A 19,868-nucleotide genomic window follows, 5' to 3' on the forward strand; every position below is an offset into this window, starting at 1 on the left:
AAAGCATGTGAAATTAGGAAAATGCAAATCATAACTACAATGAGATACTACCTCACACCCAGCAGGATGGCTAGTATCAAAAACAATAGAAAACAACAAGTGTTGATGAAGATGTGAAGAAGTTTAGAACCCTGGCACTCCCTGGCACTCCCTTGGTGGGAATGTAAAATGGCACAGCCACTATAGAAAACAGTACGGCAGTTACTCAAAATGTTTAAAATTGTATTATCATATGATCCAGCAATTCCACTTCTGAGTACATACCCCAAAGAACTTAAAGTAGGGTCTCAAAGAGGTATTGTATACCCGTGTTCACAGCGGCATAGTCACAATAGCTGAAACATGGAAGTGTCCATCAGCAGATAAACGGATAAGCAAAATGTAGTATATACATCCACACAACAGATTATTCGGCCAACAGTAAGGAAGGAAATCCTGACATATGCTGCGACATGGATGGACCTTGAGGACATTATGCAAAGTGAAGTAAACCAGTCACAAAAAGTACTGTATGAGGGAGCACAGCTCAGGCCGTTGGAGCGCCATGCTCCTAACATCGAGGCTGTGGGTCTGATTCCCACATAGGCCAGGAGCTGCGTCCTCTACAGCTAAGACTGTGAACAACGGCTCGACCTGGAGCTGGGCTGCAGTGAGCAGGGGCAGGTCGGCGTCAGCTGCGTGGGCTGCTGTGGCTACCGTGAGCGGCCGGCAGCCGGTGTGAGCGGCCGGCAGCCGGTGTGAGCGGCCGAGAGCTGCCATGAGTGGCTGTGAGCGGTTGACCTACAGTCAGCGAGCGACCAGCCGGGGGAGCGCAGGGCTCATAATACCAGCATCGGCCAGGGAGCTGCGTCCTACGAAACTACGGAGAAACAACGGCTTGAACCGAAGTTGGGAGGGAGGGGGAATGATTTAAAAAAAAAAAAAGTACTGTATGAGGTACTCAGAGTCTTCAGAATCACAGAGACAGAAGGTAGAATTGTGGTTTCCAGGGGCTGGGAGGAGCGGAGAATGGGGAGTTACTGCTTAATAAGTATATAGAGTTTCAGTTTTACAAGAAAAGAGTTGAGGATGAATGGTTTACAAGAATGGATAGTGGTGATGGTTGCACAACAATGTCAAAGGATTTAATACCACTGAACTGAATGCCTACAAATGGTTAAGATGTTAAAGTTTATGTGTATTTTACACAACAAAATTTAAAAAAAAAAAGAAATGGTAAGAAAACACAGATAGCACACTACTGTCTATCTAATAAAAAGGTAGTATGAATATAAAACCATAAAATTAAAAATTGAAAATGTTAGGCATCCTACTGACTGGGAGAAAGTATTTGCAAAACATCTATCTTTTAAGGATTAATATCCAAATTAATAAAGAACTGATACAACTCAACAGCAAAAAACAACGCAATTATAAAATGGGCAGAGGACCTGAGTAGACATTTTTCCAAACAGGACATAGACACACAGGTGGCCAACAGTTACATAAAAGGTACTCAACATCACTAATCATCAGGGAAATGCAAATCAAAACCACAAGATACCACCTCATACCTATTAGAATGGTTATTATAAAAAGAAAGAGAAAGAAAGAAAGAAGGAAGGAAGGAAGGAAGAGAAGGAGGGAGGGAGGAAAAGAGTGTTGGTGAGGCTGTGTGGAGAAAAGGGACCCTCATGCACTGCTGGTGAGAATGTAAACTGGTGCAGCCACTATGGAAAACAGTATAGAGGTTCCTCAAAAAAAATAAAAGTAGAACTATCATATAATCCAGCAATTCCACTCCTGGGTATTTATCCAAAGAAAATGAAAACACTAACTCAAAAAATGTATGCACCCCCATGTTCACTGTAGAATTAGTAACAACAGCCATTATCAAAGCAACCTAAGCGTCCACTTATGGATGAATGGATAAAGAAAATGTGTTCTTTATATATATATATGTATATATATATACACATATATATACATATATATACACATATACTATTGAATATATACATATATATACATATATATACATATATATACACATATACTATTGAATACTATTCAGCCAAAGAAAAAGAGGAAATCCTGCCATTTGAGCCATGGATGAACCTTAAGAGCATTATGCTAACTGAAATAAGTCAGACTGAGAAAGACAAACGTCATATGATCTCTTACATGTGGAATCTCAAAAACAAAACGAAAACTGAACTCATGGATACATAGAACAGCTTGGTGGTTGGGGAGGGGTATAAAGAAGCAAGACTTCTTTGTATATACCTTGTTTTAAATGTTTGATTTTGAGAGTCTTTGAATATTTTACATAATTATAAAACAAAGTTAAATTTTAAATAAGCAATCTCTAAACAATGAAAGTAAATAAACAAAAGAACCAAAGTATACATCCAGCAAAAATCAATCTAAGTGTCTTCAAAACAAAATAATTTGACTACATAACAATGCAAAAAAGACCTCTTACAGTTTTTATTTGTTGGTGGTAGTATTTGTATTATTCCACTAAGACTGAGATGTGTACAGTGAAGGATAAAACCATGCGTAATTAGAATCAAGATGTTTGTCATAGAAGAAAAAAGATACTCAGTGTAAGATCAAGGTTAAACAGAACTCTGTCTTCTTGGGGCGGCCAGTTAGCTCAGTTGGTTGGAGCACTGTGCTCTTAACAAGATACTACTTGACTTGGAGCTGATGGGTCCTGGAAAAACACACTTAAATATAATAAAAGTTTAAAAACAAAACAAAACTCCGTCTTCTCGCTTTACAACTGGAAGTACCAGTAAGCCATGATCTGTGCACTGAAAAGGCCTGGAACAATGATCACCCTAATAGCAATGAACAACCCAGGGCCTAGACTGTGGTTACTAAATACTATTTTTTCACTAAAAGAAACCAAGGTCCTTGAAGAAATGGATGATTCTAGGGCTAGGGCAGAGAACGCCCAGGATGAGGCTGGTGCGGTTTATCATACCAGAAAGAAGATCAAAGACTATTTAGAGTTGTGTCTAAAGGATTTAGGAGTCAATTTAAACAGATGTGACAAAGATGGGACAATCTGAGCATCAAGAAGGATAATATCTACAATGGATTGAACTATATCAAATATGTTTAAATCCATCAGTTCACAATGATACAAACACATATACGCGTACTGGCTACCTCTGAAGGATGCCAACTCATTATTTTGAAAATAATGGACAGAAATTTAGCATTTATCCTGCCTTCCCTAAAATTGCTGTAAGTCAGGGTAACAAAATAATGGAAGAGCAGAAACTTCTCTTACAGACGTATTCCAGCTAATAAATAATGCTTATAGAATTAAAATGTCAACATTTTCAAAGCCTAACGAAATAATGACTAAGCACGAGCATCAACGGCTGCTAACAAGAACTACTATTAACCCTAACCTGCCTACTCACCTATAAAGTCTTCTTGCCAAAAACAAACCTGAACCTGATTACACCTTTAGATCTAGATTAAATTTACAGTCAATTCTGTGTAAACTACAATACAGAATAAAATCCAGACTGTGTAACTCCACAGACAAACCACCAAGTTTCAGCAACAAATTAACTACAAGAGACAACAGAAGATGGAAGGGGGACCTACAGATTAAAACAAATCACAACGTATGAACAGCATTTGGATCCTGACTCAACCTGTTTAAAAAAAAAAAAATGAGATAATCAAGAAAATTTTAACACTGGATGGATATTTGAAGGTAATAAGGAATTTTGTGATAATGGTATTTGTGTTTATCTTTTTAAAAATATGTATGTAGATATACATGCTGAATTATTAACAGTTAAAATGATATGACATCTGGGTTTGGGGGTACAGATAAAGCAAATTAGCTATGAATTAATAACTGTTGAAGCTGGATGAGGGTAAGCAGGGGCTTATTATACTATTCTCCAGGTGTGTGAGAGATGAATTAAAGGTGTAAGAATAAAGTCAATTTAAACTCTAAGTTTCACATAATAAAAATGTATTTTTAAAAGTAACTGTCAAACTATTAAACTGAGACAATGGGGAAAATTGTAACACTAGTTATTTTTTCCGGTATGTTATAAAGCATATCAGTATTTACTTTTCTGATGCAATGCAAGGGCTACTTGAAATAACTAACTAAAAAGTAATAACCAGCTGAACAGCTTTTGCGGTAAAATGAATGAACACCAAACAAAACCAGTATCAGATAACATCAAAGAGGTAAAGGAGAAAATGAGCATCCCCGTAAACTCTATTTTAAAAAGGAAACTACCCCACCGTTTGGACACGGAGCAGAATTCAGATTCACGCCACTCAGCAGCCTCTGTACTTAAAACCTACACGTGTGACGAGCCCCAGCGCAAACCACACCATCCGTCCTGCTCTGACCGCCAAAGTCATCCACTCCCTTCAAGAACAACCCGGCCGCTTCAGTGTTCCCCACGGTCAGAAGCAAAGGGGCAGATTAAGATTTTGGAGTTTAAAACATAGTTCACACGTCGCTGGCCATTCGCCAATGAAAGACCCCGATGTTTGCAAACCGCCCTCAAACAATTCACCGTCGCTGCCTGATGGACCCCCCGCGTCTGCTGCCAGGGGCCGGCCCCCCCACCCCTCCCCCTTCTCCCTGGGGGGCACTTCAGCCGCCTGTTTCCCACCCCCCATGAAGATTTCAATCAATTTTTCCCCTGCAAAAAAAAAACAAAAAAAAAAAAACCACCTTTCTGTAACAACTGCCCAGCACTGCGTGCAGCTGCCAGCTCTGGGTTTGGTCGTCGGGGACACGACACTTGCAGAAAACGGCACGGTCACACCGGCAGCGGTGTCAGATGAAGCCAAACACGGACGTCGAGGCAGGCGTGCGTGAAGCGCGCACACGGTCTCTCGAGCCACCAATTACAAAACTAAAAGTGAAAGGCGGAGAAAACGAGGACGCGGTATCTAAGGAACGGGCCCCTCCGACTGGGCGCCCGGCTCCCGTCACCGCTGACAAGTGTCCCCATCGCACCTGTCACTTCCACCCGGTCTGAGAGGCCCTCGGACCCCCCGGAAAACGGGCGAGAAAGAGAAAGGCTCCCGCACTCAGGGTCCAGGGGCCTCATCACCACGCGTGCAGACCCGGCGTCTCTCTCTGGGCAGAAGCTGCCGTTCAGAGAAGCGCGAGGGCCGACACGCAGGACGCCGACCCGCCAGCGGGCAGCGCGCGGGCCGCGGAGGCGCCGTCACGAGCCCCGCGCGGGCCCACGCCGCGGTCCGGCCCCTGTGCCCGCGGACCCCGCAGCCCGGAAACGAGCTGCCCAGGCGCCCCACACACAAGCCCCGTGGCGACGGGCCTGGCGGAGCGTGGCCGCTTCGCACCGGGACAACCCGGCCAGGAGCCTTCCCCGGGCGGCCCCCGCCGCCCCGCTCCGGCCCCCAGACCCGCCACAGCCCCGCCCAGCGGCCCCGCCCGCTCCAGAGGCTGCAGGCCCCGCGGCCCAGCCAGGACCCCGGGCCGCCCCGCCGGCCGTCGCGCGGGCCTCACCTCAGGGGCGAACTGCAAGCGGCGCGAGGGTTCCCACGTCCAAGTGCGGCCGCCTCCCGTCGCCTCGGGCTCGGGCTCGGGCTCGGGCTCCGCCCCTGTCCGCGGCGCTCACCGACCCGCAGCTCCCGCCCGCCCGGCCTCTCCGCCCCCTCAGCCTTCGGCACTGCCCTGGCCTCCCGAGCTGGGTGCGGCCTGCGGCGCTGCGGCCCAACAACGCGTCACCCCATAGGCCCAGCCCACGCCGCGCAGCCCAGCAACGCGCCCTACGATTGGCTGGTCGCAGGGCGGCGGGCGCGGCGGGGGTTGGGCCTGCGAGAGGAGGGGCGGGGCCGTCGCCGCGGGGAACCGACTCCCCGTGGCCCCGCCCGCCTGCGAAGAGCTGGGGGTCCCGCGCGACAGGTGGGACACGGACCCACATGTCTCGTCGGTGAAGGCGGCCGGGTCGTCTGTGCCAGCGGCGCCCGCTCTCCCGGAACCGCTCGTCCACTCGTTGCGGCGGGTCAGACCCTGGTGGGGCCGCCTGCAAGCCAGGTTCGCGGAGTGCGCACGGGGGCGTTCCAAACGGCCCCCAGGCCTGCTCGGCCGGACGGGGCGATCCGAGCCAGGCCAGCCCGGAACCCCGGGCCGGAGCTCCGCCTGCACTCGTCGCCCACTCCTCCGCAGACTGACCCTGTCCCCGTGGTCCGGCCCCGAGCTGCTCTGTGCAAAGCCCGGCGGGCGGGCTGGCGAGTCCGCAGGCAGGGTGTGGGGCCAGGCGGCAGGCAGGGTGGGGTCAGGACAGCAGGGCCTGTGGACCCTGATAAGGCTCCATCCGCGGGGCGGCCGCCCGGGCCCGGGGCCTGGCCTGTTGATGCTGGATAACAAGCCCCAGTCACCTCGTCAACCAGGGAACTGGGGGACCAGTTCACCTGCCCGTAACCTGGAGGACAGCCTAGAGGCCAGACCAGCACCTTCCGCCACCCTGTGCCTCCTGTCGTCTCACCTGGCCCCCGAAAGGCCTGCAAGACAGACAAGCAGAGCTTCCCGTTCCTTTCCTATCCATGGAAATCTGAGGCCAGAGCCGGGCCGTGGAAGGACAGTGAGGAGCCCAGGCCTCTGGCTCTCTCCACAGAAGGGTCAGGGAGGTAGTCAACGGTTAGTGACCTCTGCTGTCGGGGCACCGCTTCTGGACGAGACTCCACAGCCCTGTATCCCACTTCTGTTACCCTGGCACCCAGCAAGGAGGCCTGGCCCACAACAAGTCAGAGGGCTTGCTGAAGGAAAGGAGGGAGGGAGGGAGAAGAAGAAGACAATTGAAAGGGTTAAGCAGAGATACAAAAGATACAAAAAAGACTAAATCATCACAGGTATGTGAAGTACAGCATAGGGAATGTGGTCAATATTGTAATACCTATTTGTGGTGTCAGATGGGTACGAGACTTAATCGGGGTGATTATTTCAAAAGTTATATAAATGTCTAACCACTATTTTGTACACTTGAAACTAATATTGTATGTCAACTAATTCAAAAATAAAATAATTTAAAGACCAAGCAAACTTCTAAAGGTGAAAAACACAATGTCAGAAATGAAAAATACACTGGATGGGAGGAACAGCAGATTAGACACAGCAAAAGAAAAAGTGGGGACAGCCCAGTGGCTCAGATGGTTGGAGCGCCGTGCTCCTAACACCCAGGTCGCCGGTTTTATTCCCACATGGGCCAGTGTCTACAGCTAAGATTGTGAACAACAGCTTTCCCTGAGGTGGGCTGCCATGGGCAGCCGGAGTTCGGCGTGAGTGGCCGACAGCAGCGAGAGCCACTATGAGCGGCTGGCTGGCAGGACTACCGATGACTGGTGACCGGCTGCCTCAGCCGGGGGAGCGCAAGACTTATAATACCAGCGTGGACCAGGGAGCTGCGTCCTACACAACTAGACTCAGAAACAACAGCTTGAACCAGTCGGGGGTGGGGGGAGGTGGAAGAAGGGAGGTGGGGAGAAAAAGAAAAAGTGAACTAGAAGACGTGGAAAAAGAACCTAATGAAACATGGAAAGAGCCTGGGAAAGAACGAACATGGCACCAGTGAGTGGTAGAACAACTGTAAGAGGCCTACTGTACAAGTATGTGTAATTGGAGTTACTGAAAATGGCACTGGGATTGGGAGGATAGAAATACTATTTGAAGATATACTGGCTGAACTTTTAAAAAAATTAATGAAAACTACAAACCCATAGATGCAACCAATTCCAAAAAGTAACTCTGGCTTGCTACTGAGCTCTGGTAGAAATGGAATGTTTCTATGGGATATCAAAAGTAACTGAGATGGAAGGAGAACTGACTCTGGGTGGTGAACACACAATGGGATTTATACACGATGTAATACAGAATTGTACACCTGAAATCTATGTAAATTTACTAACAATTGTCACCCCAATAAATTTAATTAAAAAAAAAAAAAAAGCAACTGAGGTCAGAACTTGGTTCTGTCAGGCGACCAAAATAGTAGAATTGAGTAGATACATTGTAATCTGGAAGCAGCAGATCCAGGATTGGGTTCATGCAGGTGCAGAGGTAGGTGGTCTAGACCCTCTCAGCTCAAACCTATGGTCTCAGGGATTCCGTGTGACACAGTGACAGATGATGAAAAGCCACGTGCTTGGTTCATAGGAAGGCTGACTCAATATGTTGGTGTGACCTGAAAATGGCCTATTGCTATGCCCCGTCAGGCAGTCTTTTCTGGAAGGAGGGACAGGACGTGCCAGCACAGAGGGAGCTGGATGTGTATGTGAGTTGCCCAATGAGGGGCTCCATGCTGCTGGGTCACAGCCAGAGAGAGGCTGTAGCCCTCCGCTAGACACGCAGATTTGGTTCAAGTGCCAGCTCTGCCCCATATTCCGTGTGGCCCTGTGCCTTCTAGAGACTCATACCAGTGGGCACTTGGCAAGATGCCTCTTGGCCCTAGGCTCTCTGCTATTTCTTCCCTGGCACTGTCAGAGTCACCCATCCTGCCTGGGATCCAAAAAGCTCCCGCTTAGACCAGCAGGGGGCATCCACAGTGTAACCCAGAGCAGGGTGGTGACAGGGAGCAACTCGGCTTGTTTTGTGAGGTCTCTTCTGGTTCTAAAAACATCTTGTTTTATAATAAAAACCTCTACTTACAGAAGGTATAAAGGCACACTGCACTCTTTCTGACCACCTGTAGGCAAGTTAAATGTCAGTCCCTGGAGCTTCCTTGGGAAGTTTGGAGAAGCTTCCCAAAGTGTCCGGGTCCCTTTTCTCAAGCCCAGTAATGGAACCCATCTCTGAATGTACCATGATGCCAGTCATATCTGAATCCTGTCTGAGCCTCAGTTTCTCTACCTATGAGGGAGCAGGATAGCCTTAGGGCAGGTCCTCGGCGTCCTGTTGGTTTATCCCCAGACTGAGACAGGTCAGTTTTGTTTCCCCCTGAGCCATGGCACCCTGAGCTGAGCAAAGGCATACCCAGAACTCTGGGAGGCACCTCCCACAATAACTATCACAGGCCATGAGGGGTGGCAGGGGTTAGCTAGGCAGGCGCAAAGCATCGAAGAACCGTTCACGTGGCAGTAAGTGGCAGAGCTGGGACTTGAATCCAGGTCTTAGCCTCAGTTTTCTCACCTGTAAAATGGGACTAATAGCAGCTGCTTCTCCAAGCAAACTTAGTGCCTCAAACGCAGGAAGTGCTAAGTGGCAAGCACCCTGCAACCCTTTATGGGGAATAAAGCGTTCACGGCAGGTCTCAGGAGGGAGTGGGACCCTTCTGGCCCCTCCTTCATGCTGGGGGACCATGCCTGGGATCCTGTCCACCATCCACACACAACTGAGGCCCTGGGCCCAGGGTCAGCTCACAAAGAGGTGACCAGCGGTCCTGGGCAGACCTAGGGCCTGGGAGGAAGCGAGGCCGGGCCAGGCCCTGGGGCAGGCCTTGGGCAGCCATAGGTTTCATCTGCCTAGGCAGTCAGGACCTAACTTGGCTCTGGACCCCAGAACCGCCAAACCTCCCAGCTCAGGGGTCTTCACGTTTCGGTTACTGAGCTGGCTCCAGTGGCTGCATGTTAGCTAAAAGCCACAGCATTCTTCATCCTGCCTCGCATCACCAGGAGACCCTGCCACCAGCTGAAAACCGTTTCTGTGATCCAACCCCACTGAAAACTTTTAAAGGGAAGCTGCAGCCACAGTGGGGAAGTGTGTCTCACTGGGTTCCCCCAGTGAGTTCAGGGCAGAGAGAGCAAAGCATTGTGACCGAAGGGAGGAGGAATTGCTGGTTTTCCAGAGATGGTGCAGAACACCGGGAGCTCCCTGTGCCCCAAACATGAATATGATGGCACTGACCCCTCACCCTGGGTCGGCTGAAGAGGAAACATCTGCAGAGACTGTGTTGGTCACTTGGTTCCTGGAAGCAGATGGTCATGGCTCCCACTGGGGGCGGGGCCTCCCACATCAGCTTACCCACCTCATCTCTTCCTCTTCTCCAGCAAATCACCCGACCCCAGAACATGCTTGCCCGGGGAAGGGGAAGTCCAAACAAAGGACATTCTCCAGGGGACAGTTCATCACTGGCTGGAGGGCACAAGTGCTGTTCTCGGTTTGGGTTTTACACAGCAAATCACTTTCCCAACATAAAGTACCGCGAGGCTCAGCTCGTCCTGGGGTCCCTGCCAGCCCTGACTCCCAGCTGAGGCACACACACACACACGAAGCCAGCAGATGGCTGTGCCAGGAGAGTGGCCTATTAGAATTCCATGGCAGAAAGTGAGAGCTTGATCAGGGAGGGGTATGGCCTGGTGGGCTCAGGCACCTGGGTATCACCGTCGCCACCCACCCGTGGCCTACGCAGGGCCCACTCTTCCCGCTCCTCTGTCTGTAGCTGTCACTTCCTCCAAGAAGTCTTCCTGGAGACCCCAGCTGGGTCCCAAGCGGCAAACCCCTGCACACCCCACTGCTCTGGACAGCGTGCACTGTGAACACCTCCTGCCCAGCTGCCTCCAGGTAACCATTTGTCAATCCAGTGAATGACCCAACTTTGATGTGGGGACCTTTAAGCTCTGCAGCCCGACTGCCCGGGGCCTGACCCATGGCAGTAGGACCTGTGCTTTGGGGTGTGGGCTCTGAGCCCACATGACTCAAGTCTGCATCCTGTTCTATTATTAGCTTGCACCCGGGGCAAGTCCCTTAGCAACCTGCGCCCTAGGAGACAGGGAGACCACTTCTTAGGGTTCCTGTGAGCTGAGCTGCTGCAGTCACCACTTGATGTCCATGTGGGTACTCAGTAAGGCCAGTCACCCCTCCTTCCCAAAGAAGCTCGGCCACCAAGGCAAACGTCATCTGTGCTTTATTGTGCAGCAAAGGCCCCTCCTGGAGCCTGCGCCTTAGCGTTCCTGGCGGGGTTCTGGGGCCAGCCCCTGCCCCATCCCCAAATGCCCTGCCCAGCTCCCAGCCCAGTATAGAGTGGGTGTGTTCTGGGCAGGGAGAAGGCGGGAGAACCAGAATTCCTGTCCATGAAGCCCAGGTGGGGCTTGGTCCTAGGATCCCAGGCTCCTGGGAAGTGTGACAGGGTGGGTGGGGTGGGACAGGAGAGCCCCCCAGTCCTCGGGAGCCTGGGGCCTGGCCTGTGGGGCCTGGCCTGGCACACGCCACAAGGGGTGTGTCGGGAGGTCTTAGGTCAGAGCAGAGCACGTACTCCTGCTCCGCCTCCCATGAATGCCAGTCTCATCTGTGCAGCCTGGGGTGCTGGCCCCGTAGTTGCCTCTGCCCAGTAGCAGGAGATGCCAGTGTCACCTGGGCCCGGCGTAGCCGTAGGGGTGCTGCAGCAGCAGGCTCTGGTGGCCGGGCAGTGCGTGGGTGTGGTAATGTTCCACCAGGCTGCCCACACTCACAAACAGGACCTCGCCCTCCAGGTAGAATTTAGAGTCCTGGGGGGAGGGGGACAAGGTCAGGGGACAGAGCCAGTCTGCCTCTCCCTGAAAAATGGGGCAGTCAGCATAACGACGGGCCTGCTCCTGCTGCCCCATGTTCCCTCTGCGCCTGCCTCCCAGTTCCGACCTTACTCCCCCCACTCTGCCCAGGGGATGTAAATAGCCCAGGTCCAGGGCTTATCACACCACCCCCTCGAAGGTCAGTTGAGCACACACCTAGGCAAGGAGGGGTGGAGGTTGAGGCAGTGGGGGAGGGGGAGGTAAGGGAGGGGTGGTATCCAGAGGTGCCAGCCTCAGTCCACCCACTGCTCTATGGGGAGACTGTTCTGCTCCCTTCCATGCCCCAGGCCAGGGTCCCCCTCCCACCCAGGGCCCTCAGGTGGCACAGCCTACTCACCTTCTCAAAGATGCGGTAGTTCCTTACTTTGTTGGAGGTTTCGTCCCACACAACCAAAACCTGCAGGGAGAAAAGCAGGCAGCAGTGGAGTGCAGGCTGAGAGCAGCACGGACCTCGGGAGAGCTGGGCCCTGGGGCCCTCGGGGGGGACTTGGGGAAGGGTCACCCTACATGTGGACAGCAGGGTCGTGAAGGGCAGTCCCTTGCCCCAGGGCTTCTGCCGTCAGATGGCCTCTAATGAGACTTGAGTTAACAGTGCCTAGAGCCTGTTCCACCCTATGACCATCTCTGATACACATGGGGAAACTGAGACTCAGTGAAGTCACACAAGTCACTGCTGGAGAGGCAGAGGCAAGGCCGGCATTCCCACCACCCCCGGCAGCCTCCCCTTCAAAGTGCAGGAACCCCCACCCCTTAGAGGCCTGGGGCCTCAGCCCTTCCTTCCTGTCTTGTGCCAGTGCTGGGGAGGGGTGGCCACCACTGCCCCCAGTCTACAGATGGCATTTAGTTCCTGAGAAGAGATGGGAAGGGGGCTGACAGACAGAGACGCCAAGGATGGCATTGGGTTGAGATGCCAACTAAGAGGCTACATGGGAAAGTGATCTATAAACTGTTAAGTCCTGTGTTCACCTGTCAGCCTGGTACGTGGAGAGCCGGCAGACTCTGCACAATGCAGCCATCCCCAGGGGCCTGTGCTGGGCAGGGAGCCTGCCAGGACACCCTCCTTGGCACCTACCTTCCCAGACTTCGTGGAGGAGTTCCGGATGCAGTAAAGTCCATCCTGGGGCTCTCCCCGTGGGGTTGTGGCTTTGAACAGCCTAAAAAAGTCATCAGGTGAATCATCTTCAGACCGGTCTCAGGGACCCTCCAGGCCCACTCCCCAGAGTGGCTTCTGTCCTCTCACTATCCTGCAGCTCAGGGGCCGAGGGCAGTGGGTGCCATGCGGGCCATGCCCAGGGGGTGCTGGTGGGGGACTGAGCTGCTGGCGTCTGTTATTCTCTGGGTTTCTCCAGGTGCTTGGCTGTGTACTTGTGCCAGCAACTGCCCAGCACCTAGGTGAGTGAGGGGAACCGAAGAGCAGAAAGACGAGGGGCCACTGGGGAGACAGGGTACCTAGTGTCTGCAAAATCAAGGCTTTGGGGAAAGAAGGGCTTCACACTGACCTCTCCACTTCGTAGGATTCCGTGGTGTTGATAAACACCGAGCTGGGCAGTGGCACCTGGAAAGGCCAGCGGTGGTCAGGGTCACGGTCAGAGAGGTGCTCGTGACCAGCACGCCCCCACCCTCCCCCTGACTGCCAGCCTCGGCTGAGAGCCCAGGCTTTGCACCATTTTCCGTCCCCAACTCCAGGGTCCTGGGGGTTCCTGGCTTGAGACAGCCAGCGAGGGGCCACACGGGCCTGCAGCCGCCCCGACGCGCCCACCCACGCTGGCATCCGGGCTCCCCATCCGTCTTGCCTTCTCGTAGTCCTCATCGGAATCTGCCCCCCCACTGTCGGCCTGCGAGGGGAGATGGGGCTTTTCGAAGGAGAAGCTCCTGAAACTCTGGCCATCAGGGGGCGATCGCCTGGCAGGGGGCAAGAAGAAAGTTATGGCAGGGGGGCCGCCCCCGTGCGCCCTCTAAGTGACCGCACCACGCTCAGCCTTGGAACCCCTGGGGTCTGGCTGCAACAGCCCCAGCAGCTGTCAAAGGCCATGACCACAGAGCCCAGAGAGGGGCCCATGCCAGCCACCCTGGGTGGCAGAAATCGCCGGGGACTGCAAGCCTGAGTTGGGGTCAGGGCTGACACTGACGCTGGCCAGGGGCGTCCCAGGGGCATGAGCTCCGCTGTTATCACACTATGAACATGGATGCTATGGGACAAGGCCCCAGGCTGGGGCAGCCTGGGTCCCAACTTTGTCACCTCGGCCGTCACACCCCTCTCAGAGCCACAGACTACGTATGGGTGTGAACGAGCCGAGCCCAAGGGACATGGCCCACACGTGTAACCAGGGGGTCCCAAGCCTCCAGGGCCTCGGGAGGCTCAGAGGAGGCCACACTGGGACGGGCTGCTGGGCTGGAGACAATCGGCCCCAGTACATGCCGCCCTGCTGTACCCCAGCCCATATCCAAGGCTCGGCAAAATGACTCAGTCTGCACTACTGTGGCCCTTTGTGAAACAGCGCAGCCGCTCGAAGCCTCCCCCGCCGCGCGCCCGCGGCTCCCAGAGCCTTCACTGCTGCGGTTCCCAGACATCTCTGACAATGGGCTGTCGGTATGGATGACACAGTGTGTGGAAGCAGCGGGCACACTGGTCTCCTAGCACTGCCCAGCAATAAAGCAGAAAAGGTTTCGTACAAGCCTGAGGGGTCACAGCCAAGCTCCCGACTCTGGCCAGTTCCCAATCAGGAAGGACACAAAGGTAGCCCGAGCCTCTGACAGGGTCAGGAAGGCTCACAGCCCGAGTGCCACCCCACTCGGCAGGCCGGGGCAGGCAGTCAGACCTGCAAGACCCCCCCTTGCCACAGCAGCGGCTCTGCAAGCCACGTGTCCCCAAAGCCCCTCCCTGCCCACTGCTCCGAGGCAGCTGTGGGCTCCAGACCCCCACCCGCTGGGCTGGATGTCCGTCAAGGGCAAGGATGGGCATCCTGTGGATCCCTGGGTCAGGAACAGAGGCAGCCACTCAGTCTAGGCAGAGCCTTCCTGCCCGTGCCACGCGGCCTGGCACCCATTGTGGCCTGAGTGCCAGGGTAGAGAGCCAGGGCACTGGCAGGAGAACTGGCCAGCTTGGGGAGGGGTCCCAGTGGCCCCAGCACCACGCAGACTCACTGGAGGTGGGGGAGAGGTGGCTTCTCTGGCCTGGGCAGGACAGCAGGTCGGGCTATGGCCTCCGGCACAGGCAGCTTCAAGGCAGGAGGCCTGGGGGCCACAGTGGGCACAAAGAGTGCAGGCCTGGCCATGTCCCTTGGAGAGGCCTCTTCACCCATCTTCAGGAACTTGGGCTTGTTGGCTGGCACGGGTGGGGGCTCAGGTGTGGGCAGCCCCCGGGGGGACAGGTGGAAGGACTTGAGTTTATCACAGTTCCTGGAGGTGGCAGTGGCCATGCTGGCAGAGCTGGAGGCAGAGCTGGACCCATGGCTGGGGATCCGGGGCTCTGGGCTGGAGCTGGTGCTCTCATGAAAGCAAGGGGGTTTCCGGAGGTTAGGCAAGGTGGGCAGGCTGCTCACTGGGGGATCGCTCATCCTCCGGGAGGTGGCAGCTGCTCTGGGGCCGGGCTCAGCCCACCTCAGGCCCAGCAGGTCCCTCTTGGAGTCCTCAGCAGCCAGCCCAGCATCGGTGGGCAGGCTGCGCTTAGGGGGCGGGGGTGGAAGCAGAGGGCCTGGGCCCTTGGAGGTGAAGGAGTGGGCACGGAGTACATCGGACAAGGCTGGCTTCCTGGGTGTTGGCACAGGAGGCGGAGGATAGGCCGGCGGGTGGATCAGGGTGTCTGCAGAGCAAAGCAATCCAGTCGGTGAGCAAGTGTCACCTGCTGGAGGCTGGACCAGCACCACCTCTGTAGATAAGGGGTGGCCAGGGCACCCCTCACAGCCTCCAGCCCATGCCTGGCCACCCTACAGCCCCCATGCCCAGCATTCCTGAGGCCACCTTCCTCCTGGGATCCCAGCCCAACCCACGCCACGTGGCCTGCCCCATCCATCCTCCACAAGGCAGCCTGAGCCCGCTTCCTAAAACCTAGATGTCATATCAGGAGCCATCATCTGTTTGGGGGCGGGCAGGGGTGAGAGGGAGAAGACGCAAGGAAGACGTCTAGGATCTGGCCTCAGCTGGGAGGCTGGAATTCCCAACTACTAAAGGTGAGGAGAGTGGGCAGGAACAGGCTGCAAAGAAGATGACAAGTTACAGATGCTGCGAGACGTCCAGGGGACGTCAACTGGGCTGTTGGGGCACAAGTGTGAAGTTCAGAGGAAAGGTCCTAGCTGGATATGTCAATGGAGTCAACAGCCCATCGGTGACACTGGCTGTGGCCCAGGAGTGACAGAATAGGCACGCACAAGGCCTGAGCCCTGGGGTGGCCCTCAGTCATGTGGATGGACACGGAGGGGCTGGCACGCAACTGCCAGTGAGGTGGGGGGGGACCCAGAAGGCAAGGCATCTGGAGCTGAGTGAGGCAGGTGAGGAGCAGAGAGGGGGCAGCAGGCCAGGTGCAGCTCCCGGGGACCCTAAGAAGAGATGCTTTGGGGAAAGCCTGACTGGGGTGGGGGGTCAGGAGTTTGCAGGCAGGCTTGCAAGCGCACTGGGTCCCTGGAGGCTCATCGCTGGGACCGAGAAGTGAGGCTCCCCTGTGCTCACCTCCAGCCACAATGGGCTGCAGTTCAGGGGTGGGACAATGGAGATGTCACCAGGGCTGGGGTGACAAGGCCAGAGAGAGGAGAGGGTAGTGCCTGTGAGTGAGGGGCCGATGGGGAGATGTGGGCTCTGTGCTGAAAGGGGGAGTAGAGGCCCATGGCCCGCACGTCCCGGTGTGGTGGGCTGAAGGCCTGTGCGAGTTGGGGCCCCGGCGGGAAGGATCCGGGAGGAGGGAAGGGGGCTGGAGCCAAGGAAAGCGGAGCTGAGAGGATACGGGAGTGGGGGCTGAAGTGTCAAAGGACAAGGACATTGGAGAGGACGCAAGGAAGAGGGAGGCCAGTGGGTGGGACTGCGGCAAGTCTCCAGGGATAATGTGATCAACCGAATGACAGGAGCCCAGGGTGGGGGCAGGGTCTGATGGAGGGTGGAAGGGTCAGTGAGTGATGGGCTAGAGGGCAGGGCAGCGGGAGATGGGTCAGCAGAACAGAGGCATAGCCCTGCCCCACCCAGCCCTGCTCTTCCCTGTGACACATGTATGTGATGCCTGGTACGTGCCTGTGTCCCTTGCTAGGCCATGTGCTAGGGCAGTGGGGGTGGGAGTGGGGCCGTGAGTGGCCGTCTGGCCTACAGAGCCCCGCGGAGCGGTCAGCCACAGGGAGGACCTGCTGCGGATGCGTCCACTCCGCCCCACTCTGGCCCAGGACCAGCTCAGCACCCCAGGAGTGCCCGACCCCAGCCACGGAAGCAGAGAGCAGAGCGGCCCGAGTGCACGCCTCTCTGCTCTGCTCCTGACACTCAGCAGGGAAACCCAGACTCAGGATGGAGCAGGTCAGGCCTGAGGCCGCCCAGAGCAGTGCCCAGGCTGGCACACCCAGCCTGGCAGGGGCTCTGCCCGGGGCCCAGCAGCCAGCCACCTACCCTCCGGCTTCCCAGGCTCGGGGGAGTCAGGCTCCATGTACGAGTCGTCTTCATCGTCGTAGTCTGTGGGCAGATGAGGGATCAGCCCAGGGTGGCCGGGGCGCAGGGTGGGGCCTCAGAGCACAGCTGAGTCAGGGAGGCCGGGGCAACGACAGGGCAGGCAGACAGGCTGCCGGGGAAGCCGCAGGGTAGAGGAGGCAGGACAGCCAACTCTGCTCCCCTGGGCAGCAGCCCCACAGGAGGCCAGTCGTGTCACCCCTGGGGCCAGGTGTGGAGAGGACATGGGCGGGGCACCCCAGCCGTGCCTCACCTTCGTTGACTGTGGGGTATGGAGACAGGCTGATGTCCACCGGCCGCTCGACTGCACCGTAGAAGCTGTCCGTGTCCGAGCTGGAGTCACTGAGGCGTGGGGAGGACAGTGAGCACCACGGGGGAGCCCCTCGGCACTCACGCGTCGGGGCACACATACACACACACGGACACGTGACAGACAGACACAGGCACGTGCATGCAGACACTCGGAACCACAGGTGTGGACATGTGCACAGGTACACACAAAGACACCGAGACACGCACACACACAGACCTAGACACAAATACAAGACGAGGACAGACAGACATGTAGACACCTGGAGACACACCGACACGCTCCAGCGAGGTTATGAGGACCAACATGGGGACTGCAGGCTGTGGTGCCTCCTTCCCCAAGACCCCTGTGGTTCTTGCCACAAGTGTGGCCGCCTGACTGGCCAGATGCTGCCAGGCCTCAAGGCCCGTGTGCCCAGCTGCTCCTGCCCCAGGGAGCTCAGTCAACTGTAGGCCGAGCCTACACAGGGACCAGCCAGGAGAGGGCCAGGAGCTCTGGGGTCAGGCAGGGACCTACGGGATGGCAGTGGGTGCTTTGTGTTCCTGCCCAGAACGCCCCTGCCACTGGCTGGGCCATGTCACAGTGAGGTCGCCGAGCCCCTGGGGACTCACTCGGCTCTCACTCCCAAACGAGCCAGGCTGGACATGGTGGGGGAGCGGGTAGGGGATCAAAGCTCAGGGCTGCTGCCAATGCTAGGCCTCCTGAGTGGGCAGGTAAAGTCCCACGACCCCTAAATAGGAACTACCAACAAGGGACACATACACACACTCTTATACACACGGGTGCACACCTACACACACTTACACACTCGGAAGCATACGCACCAGCCCATTCCCTGAACATACACAGCTGGCACCTCCAGAAGAACTTTCAAGGAAAGGACTCTGGGCCAAGCCCCTGGGGGCTGGGAGGTGGGCACAGGCGTCAAGCCCAGGGCCCCTACTAACACCGCCCACCCAGCAACCCCCCAGGCCCACCTGGAATCCAGAGGCAGCTCCTTCTTCTCATGGAGGTGGCCGATCTCTTTGCGCAGCAAGACCATCCAGCTCTGTGGGTCACCCAGGGCCGCAGTGGGCATGGTGCTGCCCAGGGCACGGCCCCACCCTTGCCCCTCCATTCCCTGCCCCACTGGTCTGTAGCGACCGCCTGGTGGCCCTCTTGGGATTGCGGCCCCCTCAACCCATTCAGGGCTTGCCCCGAGACAGCAATTTCTGAGTGTGGTGCTGGGACCTGGGCATGAGGACGGACACTGAGGGGCACCCCTGCCCATGCCCCAGCCACATCCTCAGAGCCCAGGCAGAGGCCCTGTCAGTTCCCGGCCTGAGCTGATGGGGCGACAGGGCCCTGGGTCCAGCGGCCCCACCCGGGTCACCTTGCGCTCGTCCTCAGAGGAGGCTGAGAAGAACCACGTGCGGTGCTTCTTGCTGATGTGCACAATCTTGAAGGGGAAGACGTTGTTGGACGTTGTCTCCTCGGCAGCCCGCATCACCCTGAGGACATAGTGCCAGTGGTCACCTGGGCCGTGCCCACAGGGACTGGCCTGCCCCTGGACAGGTCTTCGCATCCAGTGCAATGCCCCCAGGACACGAGCAGATTTGGGTGGTGGGGCAAAGGGAGGCACCTCAGGCAAAGAGGCACACAGGCAAGGGTGGGCGGTGAGCAGACGGGACGCTGGGGTCCCGGAGGGCATCCTGAGGCAGCAGCATGCAGAGCTCCACGATAAGGATGTGTCCCCCTCGCTGCCCACGAATGCCCCTTTACATGGTTGCTCCCTCCCAGCTCAGGCCCTGCCTGGCCCCTGGCCTGCAGGTAGGACCGCCATGGGGCTGTGTCAGGCTCCAGCTGCCCGCACTGCCCGGCAGCGTCCTGGAGAGCATTTCAAGGAAATGACTCACTGTGGTCACTCCCCCAGCCAGGATTTGGGTTTGCACAGAGATCATAAAGTCTACCATGGGGGGGGCCCTGCCAGGCTGGGCACCTTGGGCAGGTGTGCCCATCTGGCCCATTACAGGGACTGGACTATCCCCTGAGAAAAGGCTGTACCCCCAGCAGGCCGAGTGTGGTGAGTTTGGGGAAAGGAAATGTCCCTCCCTAAGGAACCCCGGGGCTCTGATCTACCAGTGCCTGTTGGCAGCCACCTCCTGACCTTGGCAGTGCTTGGCTGGCCTGGGGGGCTGTCATTGGGATGGTGCTTGGGTAAGGCTCCCCCCTCAGCTTGTGGCTGGGGTGTGAGCCAAGGCCTAGAGCCACTCCCCAAGAGTCCCAGTTCCACCAGTGACCCCGTGGGCCCCTTGGTTCATCACAGGAGGGGCCAGGCATGGACTAATGCCGTAGGATGCAGGGTCCTGGTGGTGCCACACCAAGGGCCAAACCCAGGAGCCCACTTCACCAGCTCTGTACGCCCCCGAGGCTATGGGGCAGACCCGGGTGG

General features: G+C 55.9%; 2 protein-coding genes across 18 annotated transcripts in view; both read right to left on the reverse strand.

The window, feature by feature from the left end:
- Positions 1 to 5,685, reverse strand: part of ADD1 (adducin 1) — an 84,953-nt gene extending 79,268 nt beyond the window's left edge. For 8 of the 11 annotated variants that reach the window (XM_081073140.1, XM_081073135.1, XM_081073138.1 and 5 more), the window contains exon 1: positions 5,516 to 5,685. The gene's annotated coding sequence lies outside the window, so the exon portion shown is untranslated. Of the gene's footprint in view, positions 1 to 4,711; positions 4,896 to 4,999; positions 5,406 to 5,515 lie in introns of those variants that run through there. The other 3 variants (XM_081073141.1, XM_081073139.1, XM_081073136.1) reach the window with 3 other exon arrangements.
- A 5,140-nt stretch (positions 5,686 to 10,825) lies between these two features.
- SH3BP2 (SH3 domain binding protein 2) overlaps positions 10,826 to 19,868 on the reverse strand; it is a 32,952-nt gene continuing 23,909 nt past the window's right edge. For all 7 annotated transcript variants that reach the window (XM_081049226.1, XM_081049227.1, XM_081049230.1 and 4 more), the window contains 10 exons: positions 18,810 to 18,927; positions 18,415 to 18,485; positions 17,381 to 17,469; positions 17,071 to 17,133; positions 14,635 to 15,292; positions 13,284 to 13,392; positions 12,990 to 13,045; positions 12,563 to 12,644; positions 11,828 to 11,887; positions 10,826 to 11,427 (listed from right to left, as the gene is read on the reverse strand). In XM_081049226.1, coding sequence (XP_080905352.1) covers positions 11,290 to 11,427; positions 11,828 to 11,887; positions 12,563 to 12,644; positions 12,990 to 13,045; positions 13,284 to 13,392; positions 14,635 to 15,292; positions 17,071 to 17,133; positions 17,381 to 17,469; positions 18,415 to 18,485; positions 18,810 to 18,927 — 1,444 coding nt within the window. In that variant the 3' untranslated portion in view covers positions 10,826 to 11,289. The remainder of the gene's footprint in view (positions 11,428 to 11,827; positions 11,888 to 12,562; positions 12,645 to 12,989; positions 13,046 to 13,283; positions 13,393 to 14,634; positions 15,293 to 17,070; positions 17,134 to 17,380; positions 17,470 to 18,414; positions 18,486 to 18,809; positions 18,928 to 19,868) is intronic.

This window comes from Rhinolophus hipposideros, assembly GCF_964194185.1.
Source record: "Rhinolophus hipposideros genome assembly, chromosome: 1".
Classification (NCBI taxonomy): domain Eukaryota; kingdom Metazoa; phylum Chordata; class Mammalia; order Chiroptera; family Rhinolophidae; genus Rhinolophus; species Rhinolophus hipposideros.